The sequence below is a fragment of the Arvicola amphibius genome, chromosome 7 (assembly GCF_903992535.2).
Source record: "Arvicola amphibius chromosome 7, mArvAmp1.2, whole genome shotgun sequence".
Classification (NCBI taxonomy): domain Eukaryota; kingdom Metazoa; phylum Chordata; class Mammalia; order Rodentia; family Cricetidae; genus Arvicola; species Arvicola amphibius.
The window spans coordinates 132892874-132920324 of NC_052053.1; the positions used below are offsets into that span (position 1 = coordinate 132892874).

Here is a 27451-nt window from a genome sequence, read left to right on the forward strand (position 1 = left end):
GTTTTACAGGACTTAGAACACCTAGTGCCTGTTACTTCTCTGAAGTACTGTCTACAACGTTCTGTGTTGACTGCTCTCTCTCTAGCCTTCAGGTTGTTTTTGTTCTAAAGCTTAGTAGACATATTCTTCACAGTGCCTAGAAATGTCCATTTCTCATAGATCCAAATGAATAATGATCTTGCAAATTTGAATTAGTTATTTATATATTTACTTCTGGCTCTTTTCTTTAACTATATACAACTCCAAATTTTTGATCTGATATTCATCTTACTTAGCTCTGTCTTATGTATTATTTATAACATAACATATGTAGGGAGAGATGAACTCAGTTAAAAAGTTACAGTTTTTTTTCCAAGATAGGATGTCTCTTCATAGTCCTAGCTGTCCTGGAACTCACTGTAAAAGAGGCTAGCCTTGAACTCAGAGAGCTACCTACCTCTGCCTCCTGATGCTGGGATTAAAGGCATATGCCACTGTTGCCCTGAAACCTGATGAAAAGTTGTAGTTCTTAAAACTATAGAACAATAACCTTGTACATAAACAGGGAATTAGAATGACTATAAAGAACCAGTAACAGTCAGTGAGATTAGGGCATTATACACCCTGATCAAAGAAATGAACTGCCTTTGTATACACGCTAAGTAGTGTCATAGTACACGTGTTCATGTTTAGTTTGTCATTATGAAGCATAAAGTTAGAAAGTTAACACGGTAAATGAATTGCCTGGAAGAACACACCAGTTGGAATTTAGATATTAAATATTAAGGTCTCTTTGTCACAGATTTGAAATCTTAAAAGCTGGATTCTTTCATTCTCCAGTCATGCTTTTATTCAGAAATTTACATAATATTTAAGATCAAGATAAGTTTTCATAATAAAGTTTAACCAATTGTTGTTTTTACTTATTTGTTCACACATTGGATTATCCTAATTATTATTACAGTTCTTGTGTGTCAAAAACTGGCCTTTCCCTTGCATTTGATATTGTGTTTGAAGAGTAAACCTATGGTGTGGCAATGACAAAGACAGACTGCCAAGCCACTGCTATTGGAAGTCCCCTAGGACTTGGGTTAATTAATGAGACTCATCCTAGGGTTATGCATGATCTATTACTTCCTCTAATTAGAAATAATAATCCTGATCATTATACTGGTTAGCTGAAAAGGAGGAAGATGAATGTGCCTAACTATGATTAATCTTCTTTACGCAGTGTAGATCTCCCCTGTCAATGAGTTACCTGCAAACTGGGCTGCAACTCAATGCTTCTCCATGGCATAGGCTTTTTAAAGCTTGCAGAAAATTAATTTTCTGGTATATATTTTACCTTATCTCAAAAACAATAATTATATTGTTTCAAAAATGATAAGTCACCACAATATACTTTCTGTTTTACATAAAATAATTAAGGTTTTCTTCCATTTTTCCATTCTCTTTAAAACCATGTGAGTTCCTACATCCAAGAAGAACTCAGTTATAAACAGGATAATACACGAATTCAAACTAAAATATTTTTGAAACATGCAGTTTTATTTATTTGCAACTGTTTTGTCTAAATTCATGCCTGCATTTACCAAGTTACAACTTGGACTGATAATTTCACATGTCATCATTATTATGAAGAGTTATTATTGTCTTAGAAGCAAGTGTAAAAATGTTGATCATCTGTGTTTTAATATGATTATCCCTGTCATAGAAGGTTGAAGGTTAAATACTTCAGATTTGTCTCAAATAAATATTATAATATAGCTTATATTATATAAATAATATATAATATATTAATTACACATAAAATATTTAGTATAGTAAATAAACATTAAAATATAGTATATCACTGCATCATATAAACCTAGAATGCAGCACACTCCATGGAATTCTTGCTTTATGAGACTGTTCAAATTTGACTGTTTCACCAGAGAGCACAGACATCATTGTTCTAGTGAAGAAGTTACTTTTGTCAGCTTTAAAACAGAATAATAGTGCATGAAAGAGTGCAGTGCTCAGACGTTCACCACCTACTTATCGGAGTAGAACACACAGAATCTCAGCAAAGAATTCTGCAGTTAGACCTGGCCCTATCACTAACTATTGGCAGGGACTTGGGGAAGTTTTCCAATTCAGAGCATGAAAACAATAGTTTATAAAATGGCAACAACTATTATGATGGCACCATGTTCATGATAATTGAGAGAATTATGAAATAGGTTTAAACTATGCAAATATATGTAAAATAGTGCCCTAGTTCTTGTGTTCTTTTAAACATTAGCAAATGATCCATGCTTGTTTTTTATGAGGAGAAATATGTACATAAACATGCATTAAATACACTTAAATTAGCAAACTGAGATTTCACACAGAAACCCAGAATGATTAAAAATTTAAACTAATCAGTCTAAAAATTTTATATTAGATTTGAGTTTTATTTGTGCTTGGCAAAAACCTATGGGATCACACAGTAAAAATCTGCTATCAAAATTGTAGACAGATTTCAAATTTGAAATGAGTCACATGAGATATTATTAAACACATGGATATGATTTCCAAAAATAACTCTCAGACATAGTCTTTCATGATTGAATATTATATACATGAATATAACAACTTTTGTTTAAAATTTCCTTTTACATTTACATTTAATTACTCAGGAAAGTTCTTATTTGTAATATATCTTATTAGATTGCAAAAACTAACTCATTGTCAATAGGTAAGCAATGATTAAGTGTCGTGAACTTTTCGACATTCTAATTCAAGCAATTATTACACATATTATGCTTTCTCTTAACTGTGCTACTTAAGAGATATGAAGTATGTGATACTTAGTATCATAGATAAATTAACAATTATAAAAGATACTATCATTAATTAAATCTGATTAAAATTCATATGTATTAGAATCACAAGTGTTGTATGCAAATGTATGCCATGGTCATCCATGAGGTCAGCAGTTGCCAACAAGCCTGAAATATACAGTACATCAAGAAAAGAAGAAAATATAATTCAGAGAAGCATATAGGTGAAAAAATGAAATAACCACACAGTTCCAAAGATTAAAATGTTGGTGGATAGAATGAGTTTTTCATGTCTGAGGACATAGCTATAATTTATAAATTTGTAAAATATGTCAACAACTTCTCTTTGTTTAAACTAGAAATATGTATGTACTTTGAGTTTAATTTAAGATGTAGAAATACAGGTATATGCACTTAATACCCTCATTTTTATTATTTTATTTAAAAGAAAAATTGCACACAGAATGTATATCTTCTGTCCTAAAGGCATAACTTCACAATCAGCTCTTCAAAAATCATACTCATACAACATATGTGTATGTGTGTATACATATGCATGTGTGTGTGTGCGTGTGTGGTGTGTGTGTGATTATAACTGGATAGAGACATATAATATGTGTAAATAACACATGTACAAACTAAATTTATATATTAGTTCTAACTTTCAGATTCACAGATTTCTTGCCAATTTTATTTTAAGTGGAGATAGCATTATAAATGATTAATCTATCCAGAATGCCATTCTGTCAATCAAGTACAAGACTGACATTTTGATAAATTAGTAATGAGCTTTCTAAAGAAGTCTACTGAGATAATATACATGATGAAAGAATGTGTTGATAACTGAACATATGCCCTTCTCAGAATATGAAAGTAACAAATATGACTGTTACCGTAATTTGGACTTTTGAAACCCTTACCTGCAAACCTTGTCCATCCATAGTAACAGAGTTAGCTCTTTGCATTTTATTCTTGTCAGTCACTTTATTTGGCTGCTGAGAGCTGCCCTTTTCCTTTTTAGCTGTTGACTGCCTTTCCTGTTAAAAAGAAAAAAATATAAAACATATTTGATAAATTATATTAAAAATTAAAAGGCAGAAATGGTTTGATAAAGGGAGTCTTTTAAAAAACCGTGATTATAAACTTGAACCCAAAAACTAACCTGAAATGTGTTGTGAAAAGTACAAAAACTTTTTCTTTCAACCAAATCAATATATTCCATAGCAATATGATCAAAATATTATATCATTGTTAAAGAAACATGGGGAAGAAATGAAAATTGTAATGATGCAGAGATACTCAATATCAGAAGTATGTGAGAACTATTATAATATTTGAGAATTTATTATTTCATTAGCTGTAGAAAAGATTAAAATTTAAAGACTTATAAGTATTAAAATAGTACTTATAAATACATCGAACATTGAAAATGATTTCTAAATAATGATGGATTTTGAAGCTACTATGTACATTAAAGACTGTATGTATTAGGAAATTCAGTTTCTGTTCCTTCTACTTCCTTTGTTACCATAACAAATTCAAATGACAAGTACACACACACACACAAACACACATACACACATACACACACACAACGTATGTGCGAATGTGTATACAGAATAGGAATTGCTTGTTTCTTTCCTGTGATCTCTCTTTTTATTCTTTTAAAACCAATCAGTAATTTTCCCCCACTCAGCTTTTATTCAAATCATCAATAAGCTTCTCACTGATACATTGAATGACGTTCTCCTCTACGTAAACCAACAGCTGTGACAGAATGAATGTCTTCTGACTTTCTGAACTCATGCCCCACTCTGCTTTGAGGACACCGATCGTCCTATCTTTCAAGACTTCACTATGTGTTGTCCCAGTATCATTTGCTTATTCTTTATTCTCTTTGACATCTCTAATAAATCCCTCCCTTGGCCTAGTCATCTTGACAGCATATATTTGTTTCCAAAGTAACTTCATTCCATCCCAAGCCTTTCAACCTCACTTTTATGAAGATGTCTAAAAGCACAACTTCAAATCATGTGGCATCCCAAATATTAGCTCTTATACTCAAGTGTCCTTTCAGTATCTCTCTGCATGTACCTAAAACACTTAGCATTCCTCGAGCAACTATGCACTACTCATCAAGGGCTTAAACAAATAAAATACTCTCAGTATCATTGTTTTCTCCTATTTTTTGTAATTATCACCTAGTGGATCAACATCCTTTTATCCTTGTCTTCCCATAGTCAAGACACAGTCTGACACACCCTTTTCTGCTCTATGCAGTGGCATAGCAATCCTTGTTGTTCCTGGTTAACAGTAACCACCCTTCTAATTCACGACTTCTGCAACTGCTTTTCACTCTGTGGAAAAAAAATGACTTTGAATAGCCTCAGCATTCTGGTCTTAGGCCTGATGGTAAAGAGGCTTCCCTATTTCTTTAAGTTTTGTTTCAATGCTAATTTCATCGTTGTCAAGTTTTTAATCAAAGTCCCATATAGAAGAGAACATTTTCCTACTGATAAACACAGATTTTAATCACTGTCTGATAATAACCAAGATAAACAGATAAAGAACTGAGTAACAAATAAGATTTAAACACTAAAGTTTCTAAAGTTTATTAAACAGTGCGTTTAGAATTCTTGGGCAATATCTAGTTTCAATAAGTAACAATCTGCTAATTGATAAGCAATGTCTGGCCATGGGAACTTTACGGGTTGACTGCCCATGTACCTTCTATTACTTTCCCATGTATATGCCATATTAGCTCTAGATACTTGCTAATGTGGGATTTTACTTTTAGTAATTTGGAAAGGCATTCTTATGTAGCTTTAAATGCAATGTTCTTTTTATCTTTGAAGTAAATAAAGGATATATATTTGTACTTGTATTAGAATATATTAGAATATATATTAGATTTTTTTGCATTAAAATACTAATCAATATAGTTAACTTATCTTGAAAATTGACTGAGTGTATTTCTGGTATGGCTAAAAGTGGATGGGGTATTATGATTCCTCTCATTCAAATTCTTATGCTGCCTTTTCATGTAATGAAAATGCTGGTATTTTTATAAGCATAACTTCTGTGAAAGTTACAATAATTCTGATTACTTTTGTAAATTTCTTTCCAAAGCTTAAAAGTTACAGATTTAACCATAGGTAGTTCTCAAAAATACAGTGTGTACGAAGACTCCATTATGGGGTAAGATTAGAAATTGGGAAGCGTGGGTAGAATTACTCCTCTGCTGCTTAGACATCACATCATCCTGAGCTCCTATACAGAACCAGGATAGCGTCACCCCGAGTTGTCTAGATTTACTATGAAAAAAGTCTGTAAATTCTTGAGTACTGTACTTAGAGTACGTGCCCTAAAAACTCAAAGTAAAAATAAATTAAGATGGTGTGCTTCCCCTTCAGGAGCACACTGGTATTGCTTTTTAAAAGTCCAAATGGTTTTAAAGACCTTAATATAAATCTGACTATGCTAAATCTGAGAGAAGAGAAAGTGGGAAGTAGCCTTCAATGCATGGGCACAGGAGACCACTTTCTAAATATAACCCCAGTAGCACAGGCACTGAGAGAAACAATAAATAAATGGGACGTCCTGAAACTGAGAAGCTTCTGTATAGCAAAGGACACAGTCAATAAGACAAAAAGGCAGACTAGTGAATGGGAAAAAATCTTCACCAACCCCATATCTGACAAAGACTGGGTTTGACTTTTAAGCTGCAGTTTCATTTTTTTCAGCTTTTTGAGCTGTAAATCATAAATTAAGACAAATTTCCTTCTGTCAGATAAATTCTCCTAGATAATAAAGTGTGGTAAAATTACTGCTTTAGTCAATAGAAATTATTCAAACATTGAATAGAAGTACTCTAAAAGTCCATGAAAGAATATAGAACATTTAAGCACAATGTGGAAAATAAAGTTATTGATATTTGAGCATTTTCAAATATCAACTACCTGTGTTTGCTATGCAGACATTTGAAACACAGAATTCAATGTTTTGTGGTTCTCAGACTCCAGTCACAAAACAAATCTTAGCGTGGGAATGCATTGTATTCGAATTCCCGGAAAATAATCATCATAATAAGCAGAGTCGAAAAACCAGGTAACACTCACAGAAAACAAAACGTTGGAATAAATGAAAAAAAAAGACCTTGCTTTAAATATATGCTCTACAAACATGCCTCTTCTGTCCCTTGCTGATTCTAAGAGGCGAAGTGTTTGTACCTGGGTGAAAAGAGATGTTCATGACAATACCCAAGCCCGCTGCTATTGATTGCTCCACAGCTATGAGTAGTGAGGGATGATTATCACCAGTGCGGGAGTCTCTCCTTTCTGTGCAATCTCAGCATGAAAGACAGGCAACCGCACTTCACTTGGCTTCATACAAAGCCACAAAGAGGAGCAGTCTGCAGTTAGGAGCAGCCATGACTTGGGTCTCAGACCTTGCCACAATGCAAATAGTCTGCATGGGGTTATGGCCCCTTTGGAGACTGCAGCAAGGCCATAAAAAGTCACCCAGAAAAGCAGTGGTCTAATCCATCTTTGCATATGAGCGTTTAAGGTATTTAAGGACTCCTCTCCAAACATCTGGGTTCACAAATTTAACAGCTTGGAGACACTAATCAGTTCCAAAAAAGAACACCACAGCTGCACCCAGCTTTGTGAGAAACCTACTCTACAGGTTAAATATTTTACTGGCCAGGATTACCTCCAAAGACAAAGCCTTGAAATCTATCAGGAATCCTGGGAAGTTCTAGCAAAATTTAGTTGATTGGAATTAAAATTAATTACAAAAGCACAAATTAAAGGAATGGTATAAAGTCTAATGATATCAATCTCTTATTAAATTCTTAATTTTAGGTTTATTTCTTTAATTTTATGTGTATGAGTGATTTTCCTATATACATATATATATATATATATATATAATGTATGTGTGTGTGTCAATTTGCCTTTTATAATTAATTCAGAGACTTTTTCCACATAAGTTTTTATTTTCTTACTTGCTTTTTGTGGTAAAAATAAGGTCCATTCTAAGATAATATCATCTCTCTGCATTAAAATTCCTTTAGGAGAAATTTTGGAAGGCAATATGACGAGAATACAACTGAGCTCTGGATTCACCCTGTCCACATGTGCCTCTTGTAATTTCTCCTCAATCATTATCAGTTCCTTTTCTGCTTCAGCTGTTAGTTCTCTGGGACTGTTTAAGTCTTTTTCACCATCCAAGGTTTTATTTAAATGAATTATCATATCAGGTGTTTAAATGAATACAGTTTATGTGTTTTTATTTCGGGGCACAAGCTAGCCAGGCAGCCAGGAGCCGGGCGGGACGAAAAGCAGGCCTGCCTGCAGCTCCTCACTACAGGACTGGGTCTGAAAAAGCATGGGATAAAACTGGACTCCCTGAACATGGCAGACAATGAGGCCTGCTGAGAAGCCAAGGACAATGGCACTGGGTTTTTATTTTACTGCATGTACTGGCTTTGTGGGAGCCTAGCCTGAATTACAAGTTGTGGCAAATATGGGTGGGTACGTTTTAGATAAACAAAACCATATGAAGAAGACTTCGGTTTGTTGTCAATTGCTAGACCTACAGCAAGGCAGGGATAAAGGGATTTACTTTTGACTACACACTATTCTAATGAAGTTGTGTGCAAAGCCATATGCTGCATAAAACTTGCTTAGACTTTGTTTTGAAGTGATGGCTGCTCCTAAGGGAGCAAAGGATTCTCAGCACATCATTGTCAAATGCTATGGAATAATGTTCTCAAAGAGTTGAAATAATTTCTACTTTTTGCCATGTCTTCCTGTTGATATTGAGAATTTCACATGTGAATACAAATCACAGTAGTCATATTCTTTGCAAAGTAACTTTTAAGCTTTTGCTAAATGTATTAGGACATATAATTTTTATATTCCTAATTTTGTCACAAATAGAAATTGAAAAGTATTTAAGACTATCCCATAGTTAAAAGTACAATGAATTTTACTTCCAATATTGAAATGTTGACAAATATAGAATTAACATTATTGCATTAATTTTAAAGTGGTAATATCATATAATATTTGGAATCAGTGACAATATCCCTTACATCCATATAAGATGATCATGACTTTCAGTTGTACCAGTTGTAAAATTTCCTTACATACCTCAGGAACAGAAACTCCTGCCGTGGGCATAGTCTGTTGAAAAAGAGAAGTTTATATAAAAACCGAAAAACCAAAACTGGAAATAGAGCACCTATGATATCACCACACACCATATATCTGGGAATAGAATACCTATGATGTCACCACACACCAGATATCTGGGAATAGAACACCTATATTATCACCACACACCATACATTTGTGGGCTCCATGAACTGGAACTACAGTCTCTTCATGGATTTTATTTCTTTTTCTAGATTAAATAAATGGACATCTTTTTCTCAAGCAAGGAATACTCAAAGCAAAAATATGTTAGATATGAAGTAACTACCCAAAGGATGTTTTTATTTATTCAGACTACATTGATGAACATTCCTGCCAACTATACACACTTCTACTTACTTTGTGCATATACATATAATTTTGCAGTTATAATTTTATTAATATCAATTTATTATTACCTTAATCATTAAATTTATTAAAACAGATTTTTTCATATAATATATTCTTATTACAGTTTCTGCTCCTCTACTCTTCCCAGTGTCTCCCCACATCCCCTTCCATCCACATCCCCCTCCTTTCTTATTAGGAAGCAATCAGGTTTCTTAGGAAATAATAATAATAAAACTAAAAACAAAACAAAATCAAACACATCAGAAGAAGACAAAGCAATTAAACAGAAGTAAAAAAGGTCACGCAAAGGCATAAAACAGATTTAGACACAAGGGACACACTCATATGCACACTCAGGAATCCAATAAAAACATAAAATCAGAAGCCAGAATATATACAAGAATATATGGACAAGACACTTGGAGGAGTTTTCACTGAGAGATTCTTGATTTTAATAATCATCCTGACTTCTGATCTACTCAATGTTTGGAACAGGTAGGCCAATGAGTGATGGGCAAAATGTGCTCATTTCTACCAAATCCAGTTCAAAGCTCTCTGTCAGCCACATTCCCTGTCTGTCTCCTACTGATCTTTCTACAGTTTTATGCCATGACCCAGGGAACTGTGAAGCTTTTGAGCAACCAAAGGGAGACCTTTCTCAAGGACCCTGGACAGGAAGAATCTCAAGAGGTTTCTAAGTTAGAAAAGCATTTTATATTATATGAGGAAGGAACTTGTTAGAAAACTAAATGAGATGATTGTGGTTCTATAAGTTGTTCAGGATTACAACCAAATACAATGAAAGGGTCTAAAATGAAACCTTTAATGGCTAAATAAACAAATAAAAACAATTAAGCATTAGTTTCAGATACTCACATGCACTTAAATATGAATAGGAGGACAGTGATAATATGGAATTTCTGATTATTTTCTTTTGTATAAGTATAGTAATTTCATTATGAAGAAAATTTTGCTTAGAGGGCTGGAGAGATGGCTCAGAGGTTAAGGACGCTAACTGTTCTTCCAGAGGTCCTGAGTTCAATTCCCAGCAACCACATGGTGCCTAACAACCATCTACAATGAGATCTGGTGCCCTCTTCTGGCATGCAGTCATACATGGAGGCAGCACACTGTATTGTATGCATAATAAATAAAATCTTTAAAAAAAGAAAATTTTGCTCATTAGTAGAAGATACTCACTGAAATATTTAGGGGTTTTGTATCACAATGGATGTGATTTACTGTAAAACTGCAAATTCATAAGGAAAATAGATTATGTATATATGTATGCATAGTTTATCTTATGTATTCAGTATGTGTTATTTACACATGTAAGTGCATTGCAATCATATGAGATGAATTCATTTGAATCTATACAGCCTTACATATGAAGAAACACAAATATGTAACAAAAATAATAGCAGTGGTTGAGCTAAGTTATACATTAGATAGGCTTCAATGTAGTGTGTTTGGTAAGTATTGTATGGTTGGGAGAAAATAAGGTATGTGCTACATTTCTATTATAAAATTTAAAAATATGTAAGATTTTTTTCTTCAGTGATATGAAAATTAAAATGTGTACATTATTCTGGTCAAAGCAATGAAGCTTTTAGGTTTGGAAAAAGAAATGGCTGTATACAAAGGGAAAAGAAATATTGAGCATTGTTTTCATGGTGACTTAAAGTTCTAAACCCCAAATGGGGAAATACAGGGAAGTAGACCACTGGAAAAGAAATGCAGAGAGAGTTGGTGGTGGAGAGAGACAAATGAACTAGATTTGGATGAGGTAGAGCCTACACAGGCACTTCCCCCATTGTGCTGATGCCTTGCCAGTGCTGAGACTTAAGAAACACAACAGGGTAGGTGACCTCACAGGGGTCTGTATGCAACAACCTACAGGTACCACAAGAAAGCACAGGTGTGAGGGAAAAAATAATCTAAGATCAAAAGTAAACCACCAAAGCTATATACCGCATTCGTAAAAAATAATAGTTAAGGCATAAAAGCAAGCAAAACAATTATTGTACAAGGGACTCAAACCTTTCTGTCACTTCGCTGCCACTTGTCCAGAATTAGTATTTTATGGATATCAATACGGGGGCTTTTGCTTCCTCAGAGCTGCAGGGTTGTTAGGCAATCATCACTGCTCTGGACTCAGTGTGTAGGCTGGGCAGCGAGATGGGGAGGTGGAGACACTGAGGAAGCTGTTGAACCTCTCTGAGCTGGGATAGAGTAACCAAGGATGAGAAAGGAACAGACAAAACTGAGGCCTACCTCGGGTCAGATGGCATCTATACCTAGACCGGAAGCCACCAGCCCTGAGGACTTTCCCAGGTGGTACTCTGCCTCCTGAGAGACATTTGTTGAAGAAAGAAAAAAGATGAAAATTCCCCATCTGTGAGCATCCTTCCAACCAGAATAAATAGGTAGAGGGTGGCTATTAAATTATCATGTCACTAGCCACCTCTTCTTGAATTACATTAAGGCCTCAGGCAGAAAAAAAAATCAGTTGCTACTTCTCAAAACACAAATTCAGATATCACATTACTGCTTTTCCTCTCTTCTGTACATACTTTTAAATATTGAAGATGAAAAGAATAAATGTTTTAGTTTTGAAAATTATCTTGAGTATATAATTCTCAGTGTAATATATTTTTAATTAGAATTAATACAGGAACTGTATATTTTTATTTAATCAATGAGAGATGTGACTACAGAGGAATGTGATTGATTTTATTTAATCAGTATCTTTTTAATATTAAATAGAATACACAGAACAGATAATTAGTTTAAAAGATGCATTTGCCTTCAGGGCACTTATTAAGTTCAATTTAATATTGAAGAAATTTTAAAATCCTATTATTCTTAAGTATGTATTAGGATATTTCTTGCCTTTGTATTTTCTAATATGTAATCATTTTAAATTGACAATTTAATCCAAATTGTCACAGAACAAAGAGAAATCTTTAGTGGAGATTATTGGAGGTTTCAGTTAATATTATAGGGACGCAGTACTCACATTTAAGATTCATCATTTATTTCAAGGCTACAGTAAAATTATCAAAATTAGGCCTACACTTACGTATGAAAATTCATAATTTTAGGAAGGTGCTTTTACATTTGAAATCTCATTTTCCTCTCTTACTGAACCAAGCTAACCTATTTTCAGATTATGAGCAACAGTTTAAAATAAAATTAAATGATTAGCATCCAAAATTAAGAGTTAGAAACTCATTTTGCCAGCCAATGCTCTCAGTATTCAAATAACAGAAAAATAATTTTACGACATTGGAGCTTAAGATATAGCTCAGTGGTCATGAAGCTGCCTTGCACACTAAGTTCTAGGTTTGGTTCTCAGTACAGTACACATGCATGCATGTGAATACATGCACACACACGCACATGCATGCTCACACACTCTTGGACACGAACGCACAAACACGCACATGCAAGCGCACACACATGCAAGTGCACACTCATGGACTCACACATGCATGCACACACACATACACACACGCATGCACACAAATGTGCACGTGCACTCACATGTGTGTACACACACGCACACCCACATACACAAAAAGATGAGAGAGAATGACAGAGACAAACACACGTACACATAAACACACACAAAGAGTGACAGAAAGAGAAACATACACATAAGATTACTTTTGTAAATAAGTGTCTACTTTCTGCATGATCAAAAATAAAATATCTTTAAATGTTAATGAAGAATTCAAAATTGAAGGAAAACCAAATAAAGCACTGTTAAAGGTCAATACGGATGAATTCAACAGACTTTTTCCTGCAGTGGTATTCTGAAAGTACACACACACACACACACACACACACACACACACACAAACTATTTTAAACTGTGTGCTTTCTTTTATATGCAAGCATATATCAATGGCATTAAAAGTTAGTGATAAGAGTGTTTTTAATAAAAGGAAAAGTAAAAATATAAAAGAAAAGGAAAATCAGTATAAAGAAAAAATTTTGCTCCTAAAGGGGTGCACAGTCTTAGCTAAAGGGGTGCACAGTCTTAGCTAAAGGGTCGACTTATGTTTTACTTAACAGTTAGAATGAGCCGGGCGGTGGTGGCGCACACCTTTAATCCCAGCACTCGGGAGCCAGAGGCAGGCAGATCTCTGTGAGTTCAAGGCCAGCCTGGTCTACAAGAGCTAGTTCCAGGACAGACTCTAGAAACTACAGGGAAACCCTGTCTCGAAAAACCAAAAAAAAAAAAAAAAAAAAAAAAACCAATTGGAATGAAACATAATGAGGCAGAGCTAGAGAGCTAGGTTATAATAAACAAATACATTTTAGTTTTTCATGAACTTTCTTTTCTTATTCCAGTTTCATAATTTAAGCTTTATAATTTTGTGGGCTCTTCGTATGTAGACTCAGACACACACCCATAAACACTATTTTTTAAAAGGTTGTTCTATTGCCACTAGTGCCTTTAGTAACATCCAGGTCAATGTACCATCTGAGCCCAAAATACAATAAATTATTTTTTATTCTCTATAAATACTGTTACAGCCAATGAAAATGTAAGCATCAAAACCAAAGCCTTTAGAATTCATAAATAGTAGAGTTTTTTCCTTCTATTTAAAGTAGATTTTTTTCATATATCCTGATTATAGATTCCCCTCCTTCTGCTCCTCTCAGTTTCTCTCCAGCTCCCTTCCATCCATACCTACATCCCTTCTTTCTCTCTCTTGTTTGAAAACAAACAGGCAACTAAAGAACAATGACAGATATAAAACAAAAGCAAATGGGAATAGGACAAAAGAAAAAAGAAAAAGAAAAGAGCCAAAGAAAAAGCACAAGGAACAGATACAGGTGCAGAACCACTACATTTGCATACACACAAATCTGATAAACACACATAAGTTGGAAAACAACATATACTCACAATGATTGTAAGGTTAAAATAAAAAAATCCCTGGACATGCATTATAAGACAAAAAAAATCCACAAAAAATGCCAATGAGCTTGTTGCTTGTTGGCAACGACTGCTGGGCATGGGTTTGTATAACCCGTGCAATGCCACTGGCAAACTCGACAGAGCCACTAGCAAAGAGAGAGTCTCTAGCACAATCACTCTCTACCAAAGTTGATTTCATAAGCTTGTATTAACAGAAATTTAACGACAACATTATTGTCATTAACTTGTGCTGGGGACATCAGTTGGAAGAAAACCTTGTCCTGCAAATTTATGGATCTAAACTCCATCCCTGGAATCCACATAAAATAGCTGGAATGGTAACATATGATTTTAATCTCAGCCCCAGTGTAGTGGAGACAGGAAAATGCCCAGGCTTCACTGACGAAGTGGCCTAGCATACTTGGCAATCTCTAGGCAAGTAAAGACTTTGCCTTAAAAAATATTTCTCCCTAAAAGCAGGACACAAGTAACATTATATGAACTGAACTGATGGTATTTAGGAACGTATCTTCGTATACATGTTCATGCATGCAGACACTAACAGACAGACTGTGTATTGAAGGAGAATGGCAGGAGTACTTAAGAGGGTTTGAAGGGAGGGAAAGCAAAGGAGTAATGATAAATTACAACGTTATTCTTTTAAAAATGAAAAATTATTTTTACATATTTTACTCTTAATTGAGTTTCATTTTATTTTGATCTCAGTGTCTTTCATTGTTCTATGCTCTCACCATGTATCTTGAAATATTCTAATAAAATTTTAATTTAAAAAGACTCCCCAAAACACATTTGTACCAACACACACTACATACACAGATAGAGAGAAATGGCTTTGACAGTGATCACTTCAATATTTCCTCTATTAATAAGTATATAAACGCAGCACATTTATGTTTGATGTAAACATATACATGTATAAAAACTGAGTATACTGGAAGAGAAAGAATGAATAACTCAAAGCAAGAAGAGAGAGAAGGGAATCCACCTTCCGAAAGCTAACATAACAGATTAATACCTATACATGTTACCTATAATATAGCTATAATGTTGTCTGTTATGTCTGCTGTTCCTCTTCAAAAATCATGGCTAGTTCTAAAATTCTCTCCCTTTATATTCAGTTTAACACTGCTTTCCAGGGTCAGTACAGATAATGAAAGAATATTGATAATAATATTTACAGTCAGAGCTTAGTTTGCCTTTTCATCATCCGTGGAAAACCTTGGAGGCAGAGCATATGATAGAATTCGTTCTGATCTTTTGTCCATCTGAACATCCACTGATCTCATGCCAGAACATTTTCTAACCAGGTTAAAGTCTAGCTCTGTATTCACTTTAGGTACAATTGAATTGAGTCAAAAATTTACACTGACTGCCAGTCAACCTTATCATGAACTTTCATTATGTGCTTGTAATTAATTGGGCCCAGCGAACAATATCAGTCCTGAGTTATAGCCTCTTTTCCCCTGACCATATAATTAGAATATAATTACCCACAGGATATCAGGATGATGCGGAACCTTTCCTCTAAATGCGCCCTCATTAGGAAATAAGTCTCAATGTACATTTATTCAATCAGTGTGAATTAATTAAAATGTTACTGAAATAAAAGAGGGTAGCAATAAAGAGTGGCTGGCATCTATTAAGAGACTACCACTTGAGATCTGCATGCACAGTTTATGTGCAAACCCATTTAGTATGAGGAGGAACTTTGGCATGTAGTCTGAGCTACAAGCACTGTACAATGAAAGCTGACTAAAGAAATGCGTGTGTATCTTTGTGTTTGAAAAGCATTTATAGGCAGTACCTAAAATATTTTTAAAGTTTGGGTAAGTCGCTAATTACACCATTGTCTCCTGAAAATTCCATCAAGGTGTTAGCATGAACCTGAGTATATACGGTGCACAAAATCATTTTAATTTTAAAGCATCTAGGAAACTAGTTTTTACCCCATACCCATTTACAAATATGGATATTCAAATAAATATTTGGACTTGTAAATCTTATGATATAAATGAAAATTACCAGACTTAGAAAAGTACAAACTATTTTTGTCTTTTAATAAAATACCCCAAACCACTTAACCTAGCTTAAGCTATTTCAGTACCATATTTTCTTTAAGCTGAACATATGTATCCACCTAAGAATATATTCCTTTTTAAACGATGCATATTATATCATACCACACATTCAGATTATATAAAACATGGTAAAAAATAGTAAATGCATAAGGAAACTGAGGGACATGTGATTCTTCCCACAAAAAAAAATGTGAATTCCTATGAAAATAATCTACCTACAACCTATTTGTTCTTATTTGACTAATAGATGGATTAAGGTCCAATTCAATAAAAATGTGGAAAATAAATGAATGATCCTTATATACAATGACATATATTGGAACATTTCAAAGATCTATATTATACATATTCAAATTAATATATTCATTTTTCAAGCTTTTATACCTTAAAAATTGTACTTAGAAATAGATTTTGTAAAACTTAGTTTTGTTATTAGAATTTGACCTTCATTCTTGAAAAACAGACATACACTGCTTTCGAGTGGAAATTTTTTAAAACTAGGATAAAATACTATTTTCCATATTCTTTGTAGGAGTAAACTCTAATCAGTTTGAAAATGCTCACTTTATTTTTCAAGAATATTTATTCCATAACAATGTATTGTGTATTTATGTGTATGTGTATGCATATGTGTGTTAGGAATCCATGCTTTGCTTATATTCTAGCTTATGCTACACCCAGACATTAGATACATCTTGTTGGAAAATAAATAATGAAATGGATGACGGAACAACTCCATACACAAGCAGGTAGAGGCATGTTCTAGTTTTTAACATGAAAGTTGTTTTTAGTATTTCAATAATGCAATGTGCATGCAACCATATTTTTTTCATAGCATGTTTGGAGAAGAAAAATTAAAATGAAAGGAATATGGTGAATGATCCAGATGGAGCGTGGAAGAAGAGTCTTTCTAAAATGTCAGACTCCACAGGGGTGTTAGAAAGGATGTCTAGTAAAGCCCCCTGGTAGCCCAGTGCAGATCTGTGGCTCCCTCCAGGAAACACCTACACCTAGCAGGGAAGCCACCGAGAGCTCCCTTCCCAGTTTTCTGGAGAATCAGCCTTTGTTTAAAGGAACAGATTCTCCCCGATAGGCCTCTGGTTTCAGAGATCACGTCCGTGATGTATTGAAATAGTCAGAATGGGTTGACCCTGAACTTCAGGCAGTTGAGAGTAAGTCAGTGATGTGGCTTTTTATCCCAAAATCCCTAGTGGAGTTCTAGGAGGGCTGATTTTCCCTCAGAGCACATTCCAGATAACTTTAGGCCATGTTTTTTTTTTTCTTTCCCTCTGAAGGTATTTCCATTCATCCATAATCTCGATAATCACGTACAGCCAGATCCCTGTTTCACGTTAAACTCCTCTGCCACCCTACCTCCACAATTGAACTTGATTTAATGAGAATCACAAGAATTTTCAAAGTAAGTAGGAAGAAAAATGTGGACTGAGATGGAAGAAAGACAAACATTTGAGGTTCTAAACATCTGAGAATGCTTAAAGCAGTGGTCAAGAGACAGATTACTGTGCAAACACAGGAGACTCCTCTGCACACAGGATACAATAGCTGTTCTTCCAGGGAAGACTCTCAAGCACACAATGGAACTGATAAGAAAGTTGAATAACTAATGGTTTTGGTTTATTTCTCTTTCAAATTACAGTGTAAATAAAAGAAAAATTATAATAGGTGTAAAAATACCAGAAAAAAATAATTAGTCACAGAAAGAGAGAAGGCAGAGAACTCTAGAATGAGAAAAGGGAGGCTCATGGTCACAGCAAAATCCAGGAGTATGGAAGAACAATAATCAGAGGAAATAATTTGAAAACCACTTGTGGATGGTATGCAATAAACATACCATAAACAATCAGAGAATGTGTGTGTGCAGCCTTCCTTCAGGGTTTGTGTAACGCAGGTAAATGAAGCTAGAGATGCCACAACTCTTGAGAGGGTATCTTGGGGTTTCTCTTAGCATGGTAACCACCATGACAAAAAGAGGCTAGGGGAGGACAAGGGTCACTTCAGTTTACAACTCTCGTGACACATCCCATCTCTGAAGGAAGCCAGAACAGGAACTCCAAGCCTAAACTTGGGTCAAGAACTGAAACAGAGACCACAGAAGAGCTCAGCATGTTGCCTTGTTCCTCATGGCTGCTTAGCCTGCTTTCTTACACGACTACGGACCACCCCTGTGGACTGGGCCCTCCCATAGCAATCCCTAATTAAGAAAATACGCCACAGGCTTTCCCACAGGCCATACTGATGGGGAGATCTCATTTGAGGCTGTATCTTCCCAAATAACCCTAGCTAGCTCTTGTCAACTGGAAACAGGAAGCTAAAGGAACAAACTAACACCAACTCAACAGGAAAAAGATGAGGCAGAGAAGGGAGACCTTCAAGTACCAGGTTTTATCATCTAGATTTGACCTCAAGAAGGGGGCCTAGAGGACCCAACAGAATTGCCGTACTTCCTGGGTAAACAGCTACACAGTTTGATCTAGGCAACAAAAACAGGAGTGAGCTAGAGATCCCTGGACTATATGAAAAAGGTGTATGCAACAACTTTCATATACAAGTCTTTGGTTTCAAGCAAAAAAAAAAAAACAGAAACTGAACAGCGGAAGAAGGCATGAACATGGACATGGTTCGTGTATGATCTCCCCTATTTCAATAAGAAACATTAAATCTACAGATTATGTTTGCTAGATGGAATCTGTCCTTATGTCTAAGGGCTTTCAGACAGTCTTGTTTGAGCTCCATTCAACATCTTAAACTTAGGAGATAAGAGTAACACAAAGTACTAACGTTTAATGTTATTAGGTCTGGATGTCAGTCCTACCCACTACAATCATCCAAGGAAACAAGCAGAAACTTGTCTGGACACAATCACATCACAATTTGTGGCAAGTTTGCCTTGTCAGGGTTTTAGCCAGTTTGATACATTTCTAACGACAATGGGCAAGTCTAGCAATTATATGAGTTTTATATAGTCTACCAAAGTAAGTTTTTACCCTGATTTGAAAATTTTAATATTTCCTATTTAAAACAAATTTCTTTTATAAGTTGTCCAACATTTTTAACATTTTCTTTTTAGGAAAAAGAGCCTTTAATAGTGGGTTTATCAGAAAATTAAATATTTAGTTTATGTGGACTATTTGAGGTAACACATGACATGGAATTTAATTTTCTTTCCAGTCTTCCATATTTTATTTTAAAAAGTAATCTCAACATGGCTGATGTTCTAGCAAATGTAACATGAGATTGTATCTGATATTTCATTATTCTGCATGATTCTTGATACTTTCCACCTGTTATTAACATATAGTGCCACGTCCACATTATGTCATCAGGGCACCTTTAACAAGACAGAAATATTGCTAAGGCTCTTAGAACAGGTCTTCCTCTTTGTTCTTTTAAATCTTATGTGCTTGAGTACATTTTCCTTTTTAGGCAAATCTGGAATAACTTCTTGAAGCAAAAAAGAATTGTATAGGAATTGCCCAAAGGAGATCAGTCAAATTGAAGACACAGATTCTTTTTGCTCAGTTAGAATTTATTCTCAGTATACTTAAAATCAAGAAAATCCTTCAATTTTATTTCCTATTTTTAAGAATAGCATGTTGCCTTCCCCTTGATAACATCCTCCTGGTATCCAAGGCACTCTCTTAGTACCCCTATGCATTGGGGGAGGAATCCAGGGCACTGTCTTAGTACTCCTATGTATGAGAGGAGGATCAGTTGCCCTCCATTTGAATCTACATCACCCTGATACTGGTGAACTCTGCTTTATTGCTTCTCTCCTCTATTCCCTCTTTATCCTTCAATCCTCGATTCACGTGTTTCAACTCTGTTAACTTTGAGTAGATGTCTGCAGTAATATCCTTTGCCAACTAAAATCAAAATTACTAGTACCTTCATTTTAAACAGTGAATCTTCTGGCATGCGATCTATGGAAACTCTATGGGATAGGCCCCTTCCTTGTTCTGTAGTTGCAGAATTATTACTACTTTGGCAAAACTAAAATTAACTTTAGTCATAAACCACATGTGTGTATGTGTGTATACATATATACATATGTGTGTATATGTACTTATACACATATATATATATACATGTCTATATATTAGCTATTGTTATAAAATGCAGAGCAAAATTGCAGGAACAAGACTTTCACATTGCACTCTCTGTTGAGATATTAAGGAGATGCAAGGCAATGCCTAACACTGCCATATATTGAGCTTGTGGTTGCATGAAAATAATCCTCTAAAGTGTTTCTCTAGATGAACACTATCAAGTGTGGATCTTTCATTTCTTCTTAAAACTACTCAAATCAGAGGCTAGAAAAATTCAAACTGCCACTGTCAAATTGTTAATATTTTCTGACATAAATTTCTTGTTCTCTTAATTTTGGTATGGGTTCACTGACGTTTTGGCTGCGTACTGCGTTTTTCTGTGACCTCCCATAAGCATTGTTGGCAATTACTTGTAGGAAAGCCTCATTCATCATTGGTACGCAATCCCACACCCATCCTTACTTTTGAATCGCAAACGTACGTGAGTGTTTTGTTTCGTTTGAACGTACTTTAAGTGTTCCATCTTGTTATGGTTGTAAATCCCTTTGAGATGTTTATGTATGGGTACAGATTTTTGATTTCCATTAGATTTTAACTTCATCAAACTTCCAAATCGTATTTTTACTGGCGCTGTGCTTTGGCATTCCTACGAATTGCGATAAACTTTCCACGGCACAGTTTGTTTTCTTCAAAAGAGTTATAACTTGCTCTATTCACAACTATGTTTTAAGTCGAAACTATCACAGAAACTTACAGAAATATTGACATAGTCTTATTAAAAATAAACAAAAAATATAAGTATGATTTTAGGTAGAAACAAACATAACATAATGACCTTTTTCTTAAGAAATTGCCTCATGTATGTGTGTGTGTGGGGGGAGTGTATGTGTGTATGTGTGTGTGTTATCTCACATCAGCATACAGATGGTTTCCTTAAAAGATAGCAATGTTAACCTAACCAGAACAATATAAAGAATTATGCTTCATCTCACAGCTTAGATGATGTAATGTTCACATAATAATGCTGTGTTGCCCCCTTTTCTATGATGCAGGTTTTAGTGTTGTATATGAGGAATATGCCAAGGTGGAAACAAATGTAGGTGTAATTTATATATGCCTTAATCTTCCAGTGCTATGAACTGCTGGGATTGGAATGCTCCAATTTAATGCCACCCATCCTAAAAATTAAATAAATATAAAGCAACATTCCCTATGAATAATACCATGAACCTGAATCTTTTAGAGTTTCAAAATATAGAAAAAATGAGATTCCTTTTGCCTATCATTACCATGATGACAATTATGAATTGACCTATAATGAATATTAATTAAATGAATATTAAGTAATGACACTGATGAAACATTTATTGAGAACTGACAATGTACTTTATCCCCATTCTTTTGACAAAAGAAAAGATGAAGAAGAAAACTGTATGGGTACAAATCGTAGGTAGGTTGTGCAAAATATTTCAAGGAGACACGTGAGTTCAGTAGCTGTTGCTGAAGGTGAAAGGGGTAAATGGAAAAGAAGAATGGAACAACCAAAATAGTATAAAGCTAAAATGTGATACTCAGAGCGGCAAGCTCCAGCGTCATTCAAGGGCTCACACCTCCCCGCCACAGGCTGTATCTATGGAAGCTCACGAACTCGCAGCGGGAGGAAAGTTCCAGACAGTTCGCAAGTCTCAGAACTGTAGGGGATTCGGATGCATACCTCCTCCCATCATTGGCTGATGCTCAGCATTGGGCTTGTCGTTATTAATTCTCACTTGCGCGAGGTAAGTGATAGGTAGACGCAAAAGGATCCCATAATAGCTGAGCTGTGAAGAAGACTCGCAGATCATATTCATTCCCTAACAGACCTTCTGACATTCTGGGGAGGAGTGACTTAGTTTAACACATGCTCCAGGGAAGGCGTCACATACCCTCTGCTATTTAAGATGTAATCACCATATTTACAATGTATAATTTAGAATTCTTAAAATTGTGGAAGAGTAAGAGCGATCGGAAGAGGAGAAGTTAATACGGCATATGGTTCTCTGAGGGTGTTATACGTAGGACTACGTAGAGAGCTGCTGCAGTAACACCATAATTGGCCACATTACAGACTCAACAGTGGAGAGGAAAGAGAGGTAGAATCGAGACCATTTGACTCAAAGCTGAAGAATATTCATAGATCCAAATTTCCAAAATAATTTTGTTTCCCTTTCTGTGATCTGAGAAGTTTTGCTATTTATCTGATTGGCATTAGGATAAACTCCATTACCCAAACTTAATAAGATACTATGACATGAGAAATTATCCCAGAAAGAATGCCTTAATTGCCCAAAAGGAGACAAAATACTTAATATATCAATTTTTTTAACAAGTAATCTCTTGTTGAGAGATGCTGCTTTGATTACACCTCCCAGTGAAATATCGAAGTTTAAATGGAGATGTGATAATCATTTGATGATAACTTAAAATTTAAAATTTATTATTTCGGTCAATACAAGGTGTCTTTTGTTGCCGATGTGTTTGTAGTACAGAGATCCTAAGTCTCTGTCAATTATATCCATTTATAGAACAAAACAGGATGTGGCACTGATACTTTGTATTGGGGGTTAGATGTCAGAAGAGTGTGTTCTTCCTGAGGAAGTCCCACTAAAAGGGTCACTTTCACAAAAATAAGGAATATGGAATGGAAAAGGTGGTAGCCACAAACAGTGCATACTTCATATGTGCTAGATTAGAGAAATTATGTAGCCATTTCTCATAATTCACAAGACATGAAAATATATTTAATTATATCGACTTAAATATTAAGGTAGCATGTCACTTGGCATGCTAATTGAAACTTACAGAAACATAAGGAAATGATCTAAGTACCAAAGAAGTTATTTATTATATGATTCGTTTACTTTACTGAATTAAAGACCTAAAATTTATGTCTTTTTAGAGTTTAATGAATATGTTGTTATTTTACAATAAAAGTTTAAAACTTAGTTTTTTGTACTCACTCATAATCGGTTTCTAGCCATAATTAAAGGACATCGAGCCTATAATTCGTGATCCTTGAGAAGATAATAAGAAGGTGAACCCAAAGAAAAACATATAGTAATCCTCCTGGATATTGGAAGTAGACAAGATTGCCGAGCAAAAACTGGGAACTTGGGGGTGGGGTGGGACAGGGGCAAGGGGAGATAGGGAGAGAAAAGCGTGAAGGGGAGGATGGGGAGAGCTCGGGGGAATGGGATGCTTGGGATATAGGAAGGGTGGATATGGGAGCAGGGAAGCATATATCTTAATTAAGGGAGCCATCTGAGGATTGTCAAGAGACTTGAGTCTAGAGGGGTTCCCGGGTTTCCAGGCAGATGCCCCCAGCTAGTTCCTTGGGCAGCTGAGGAGAGGGAGCCGGAAAAGGCCAGATCCTATAGTTATACTGATGAATTTCTTGCATATCACCATAGAACCTCCACGGGGCGATGGATGGAGAAAATGACAGAGCCCCACATTGGAGCACCGGACTGAGCTCCCAATGTCCTGATGAGGAGCAGAAGGAGGGAGAACATGAGCAAGAAAGTCAGGACCGTGAGGGGTGCGTTCACCCATGGAGACGGTGGGACAGAACTAACGGGAGATCACTAAGTCGAGTTGGAATGGGACTGATGGAACATGAGACCAAACCAGACTCTCTGAATGTGGCCGACGGTGGAGGTTGACTGAGAAGCCAAGGACAATGGCGATGGGCTTGGATTCTATGGCGTGGACGGGCTCTGTGTGGACATTGTCAGCTTGGTTGCTCACCTTCCTGGACCTGGGGGGAGTTGGGAGGAACTTGGACTTAACATGGAGTAGGGAACCCTGATGGCTCTTTGGCCTGGAGAGGGAGGGAGTGGGGTATGGGTGGAGCAGAGAAGAGGGAAGTGGGAGGAGGAGGGGAGGAGATGGAAATTTTTAATAAAAAAATGAGAAAAAACCTTAGTTTTTAAATTCAAGTGTAATCCTTATAGTAACAGATGATATAAATGAATCATTTTCTAATGGTTGGTATATTTTAAATACCACATCTTTCTTTTTCCCAAGAGAAGTTGGGAGAAATGTTGTTAACTAATCTGACCTAATAAAGTAGTGCATGTCAGGACTCAGGTGCGGAACACTCATCGTGTGGGGTCTGAGTGGAAGGTCCAGTCACGCTTCCCCCTGCAGTGGAGGAGCAGTCACACCCTTAGAAGAAAGGTAAGCTTTTAACTTGTTGTACATTGCAGCAGGGTGTGTGTTACAATTCTATGATTTGTATCATGTATTTTCCTGATGAGTGATAAGAGAATGCCTTCTTACAAATGTTTATAGATATATTTCAAGTGCTTATTCAGGTATTTCAGCCATTTGAATTGGGTTGTTTGCTTAGTAAAGGTTTTATATTATTTAGACAATATTTAATTAATATATATGTATATATGTGTGAGTGTGTGTGTGTGTGTGTATAATCAGTCATTCTGGAACTTTCTGAAGGAAGTGACATTCTCTAATATCCAGGGTTCACACTTAAATACCAGCATCTTATTAGAGATCCTGGTACCATTGCCCAAATGCCTTCCCCCTCTCCTTAGTCTTTCAAATCTTTTCTTTTGCAAAAATGTCACTGGGGGACCTGTTATCTATGAACTCACTGCATCTCCTTCTTCAGTCGCCTTGCTTATAACACTCCTGAAAAAATGTTCTCTGTTCTCGGCCATGAGTAGTTCTACAGTTCCAGCAGAGAAGACTTTTGACTTCTAACTAACAAAATTCTTCCAGCACTAACATGGAAGCCAACAGAATCTTACACTTCCACCATCTCCCCCATCCATCATGGATGTAAAGTCATCACCGGGACAAGGCTTTGGAGCTAGGGTGAGGAGTACTGGGAGCAGCACCCAATAAACTATAATAAACTATTCTCACAGTTTCTTAACTTTCAAGTGCATAGTAAAGACATTGTACTCCCAGATCTAAGGCTGCAGATTTCCATAGCATATTAACTAATGTTATGTTATATGATATAATGTTATATTAACTAATGTTATGTTATATGATATAATATCTTATCATATGAATAATGTTATATGAACTAATGCTAGATCATATGAATAACCTTAATTCCAAAATTTTGCCCTGCGTTAAAATCTTCTTCAGGTTCCTCTTACTGATAAGCTGTACGAGTTGTTTGATCGTGCCTGTCACAGATCCACACCAGGAAAATGGTATCTCCTCTTCATGCTTAAATTTATATAATGTCACACAGAGAGCAAGCTTCTCATTTTACCAAACAAAACTAATCATGAATCAACCATTTATATTAAATAAATTTAACTTCTTCACAAGAAAAATGTCATTCTTGGTCTTGTAGCATGTCTTTTCTGCTTGGGGAGCTGAAGAAAAAGGGGGATTAAATATGATAGGAGACTGCCTGGTCACCAGAACAGCTGTGGAAAACACTGACAGTTTCAATTGGGGTAAGGATGTGGGATGACACTTCTGAAGACAAATACTCATGTGAAACAGCATCTCTATCACAGTGCAACTCTTGCATGCCAAAAAGAAATGAAGGCAAGCCCCAAACAGGCATACTCAGTGTCACAATATGAGCAACGGTGGTGTATACCTCTTAGTACACTGAATATTATTGAATGTGCCCATTAAGAGGGCAAATGTGAAGGCCTGTACATCTATCCTACTTCAATAAAGCTGTTTTTAACAAACTAGCTAAGGAATAATAATATAGAACTAGTATCTTAATTTTTCCTTTTACATTTTGTATGGTTTGATAAAGATGACATGAATAATCATTTTGTAATAACTGAGCTCAATACCTCTGGGCTTCATGGTGAATACTATCTCCAAAACCAATTAATAGAGATTACAAGGGATAAAACATCAACTAAAGAAAGCAACAGTAACAAAAACACCTAGTTCATTATCATTTTATGTGAGGGCTACTGCTTTTCCTTAAATAAATATTAAAACTATGTATAACAGTGTAGATTCATTCCTGGGACAGTTGTGTGGATCCTAGATTAGAAAAAGCTCAGCAACCACTAGTTTGAACAGTTTAACAAATATTCTAAGCAGAACATTATTTTTGTTTAAAAGATGAATCTTTAAATAGTTAATGGGTGTAATATTTAATGTATTTACTCCATTATACAAAAATAACCTTTAATTCCAGCTTAGCAAGGCAGGAGGACTCTAAGGTGAAGTAATTTCACCTGATTTATTATCATATACAAGACTGCAGAAGCTTGAGAGAACAGTTGTTCCTTGAGAATTACATGCAGTTCAATTATCCTTGATTTCCAGTATCTAATGTGGGTTGTAAGAGACTGGGGGGGGGGGGGCGGGCGGTGGTGGCGCACGCCTTTAATCCCAGCACTCGGGAGGCAGAGGCAGACGGATCTCTGTGAGTTCGAGACCAGCCTGGTCTACAAGAGCTAGTTCCAGGACAGGTTCCAAAGCCACAGAGAAACCCTGTCTCGAAAAACCAAAAAAAAAAAAAAAAAAAAAAAAAAGAGAGAGAGAGACTGGGGGGGGGGTGTTGATACAGGTAAAAACTTTGTTGACCATAGAAGAGAGCTTGAAATTCAAATAAAGTACAATTAATTTATGCATGAAAGAAATATTTCACATTTGCATTTTAGAATGTAGACTCAGAAAGCACCCTAGAGACATATGGAAAGGAATGAGTTCTATAAGGATGTCACTGGGATAGATAATCCCAGGGGAAAAATTGTCAAGGATGCATGGGATACAAAGAAACAAGATTATGAATGTTACAATAGCAGACTCAGTGATAAACTTGCAATTAGATAAGACTTAGATTTGGAACTTGTGAATGTGTTTTATAGAGGATCCAGCTGTTGAGATAAGACAAATAGGAGCCTGAACTGGGATCTGGAGGAAGGTAAACGGATTCCATGCAGTGTTAATACTTGAGTTTTGCCCCTATGCCATCCTTCTATCTCTATCACTTTTTTTATTTACTTGTGTATAAACT

The 27451-nt window shown here is 35.6% G+C and overlaps 1 protein-coding gene across 6 annotated transcripts in view; it reads right to left on the bottom strand.

The window, feature by feature from the left end:
• Dgkb (diacylglycerol kinase beta) overlaps positions 1–27451 on the bottom strand; it is a 514351-nt gene that overhangs the window by 357015 nt on the left and 129885 nt on the right. For 2 of the 6 annotated variants that reach the window (XM_038336846.1, XM_038336844.1), the window contains 3 exons: positions 21141–21143; positions 8945–8977; positions 3707–3823 (listed from right to left, as the gene is read on the bottom strand). In XM_038336846.1, the coding sequence (XP_038192774.1) occupies positions 3707–3823; positions 8945–8977; positions 21141–21143 (153 nt within the window). The remainder of the gene's footprint in view (positions 1–3706; positions 3824–8944; positions 8978–21140; positions 21144–27451) is intronic. The other 4 variants (XM_038336843.1, XM_038336842.1, XM_038336848.1 and 1 more) reach the window with 2 other exon arrangements.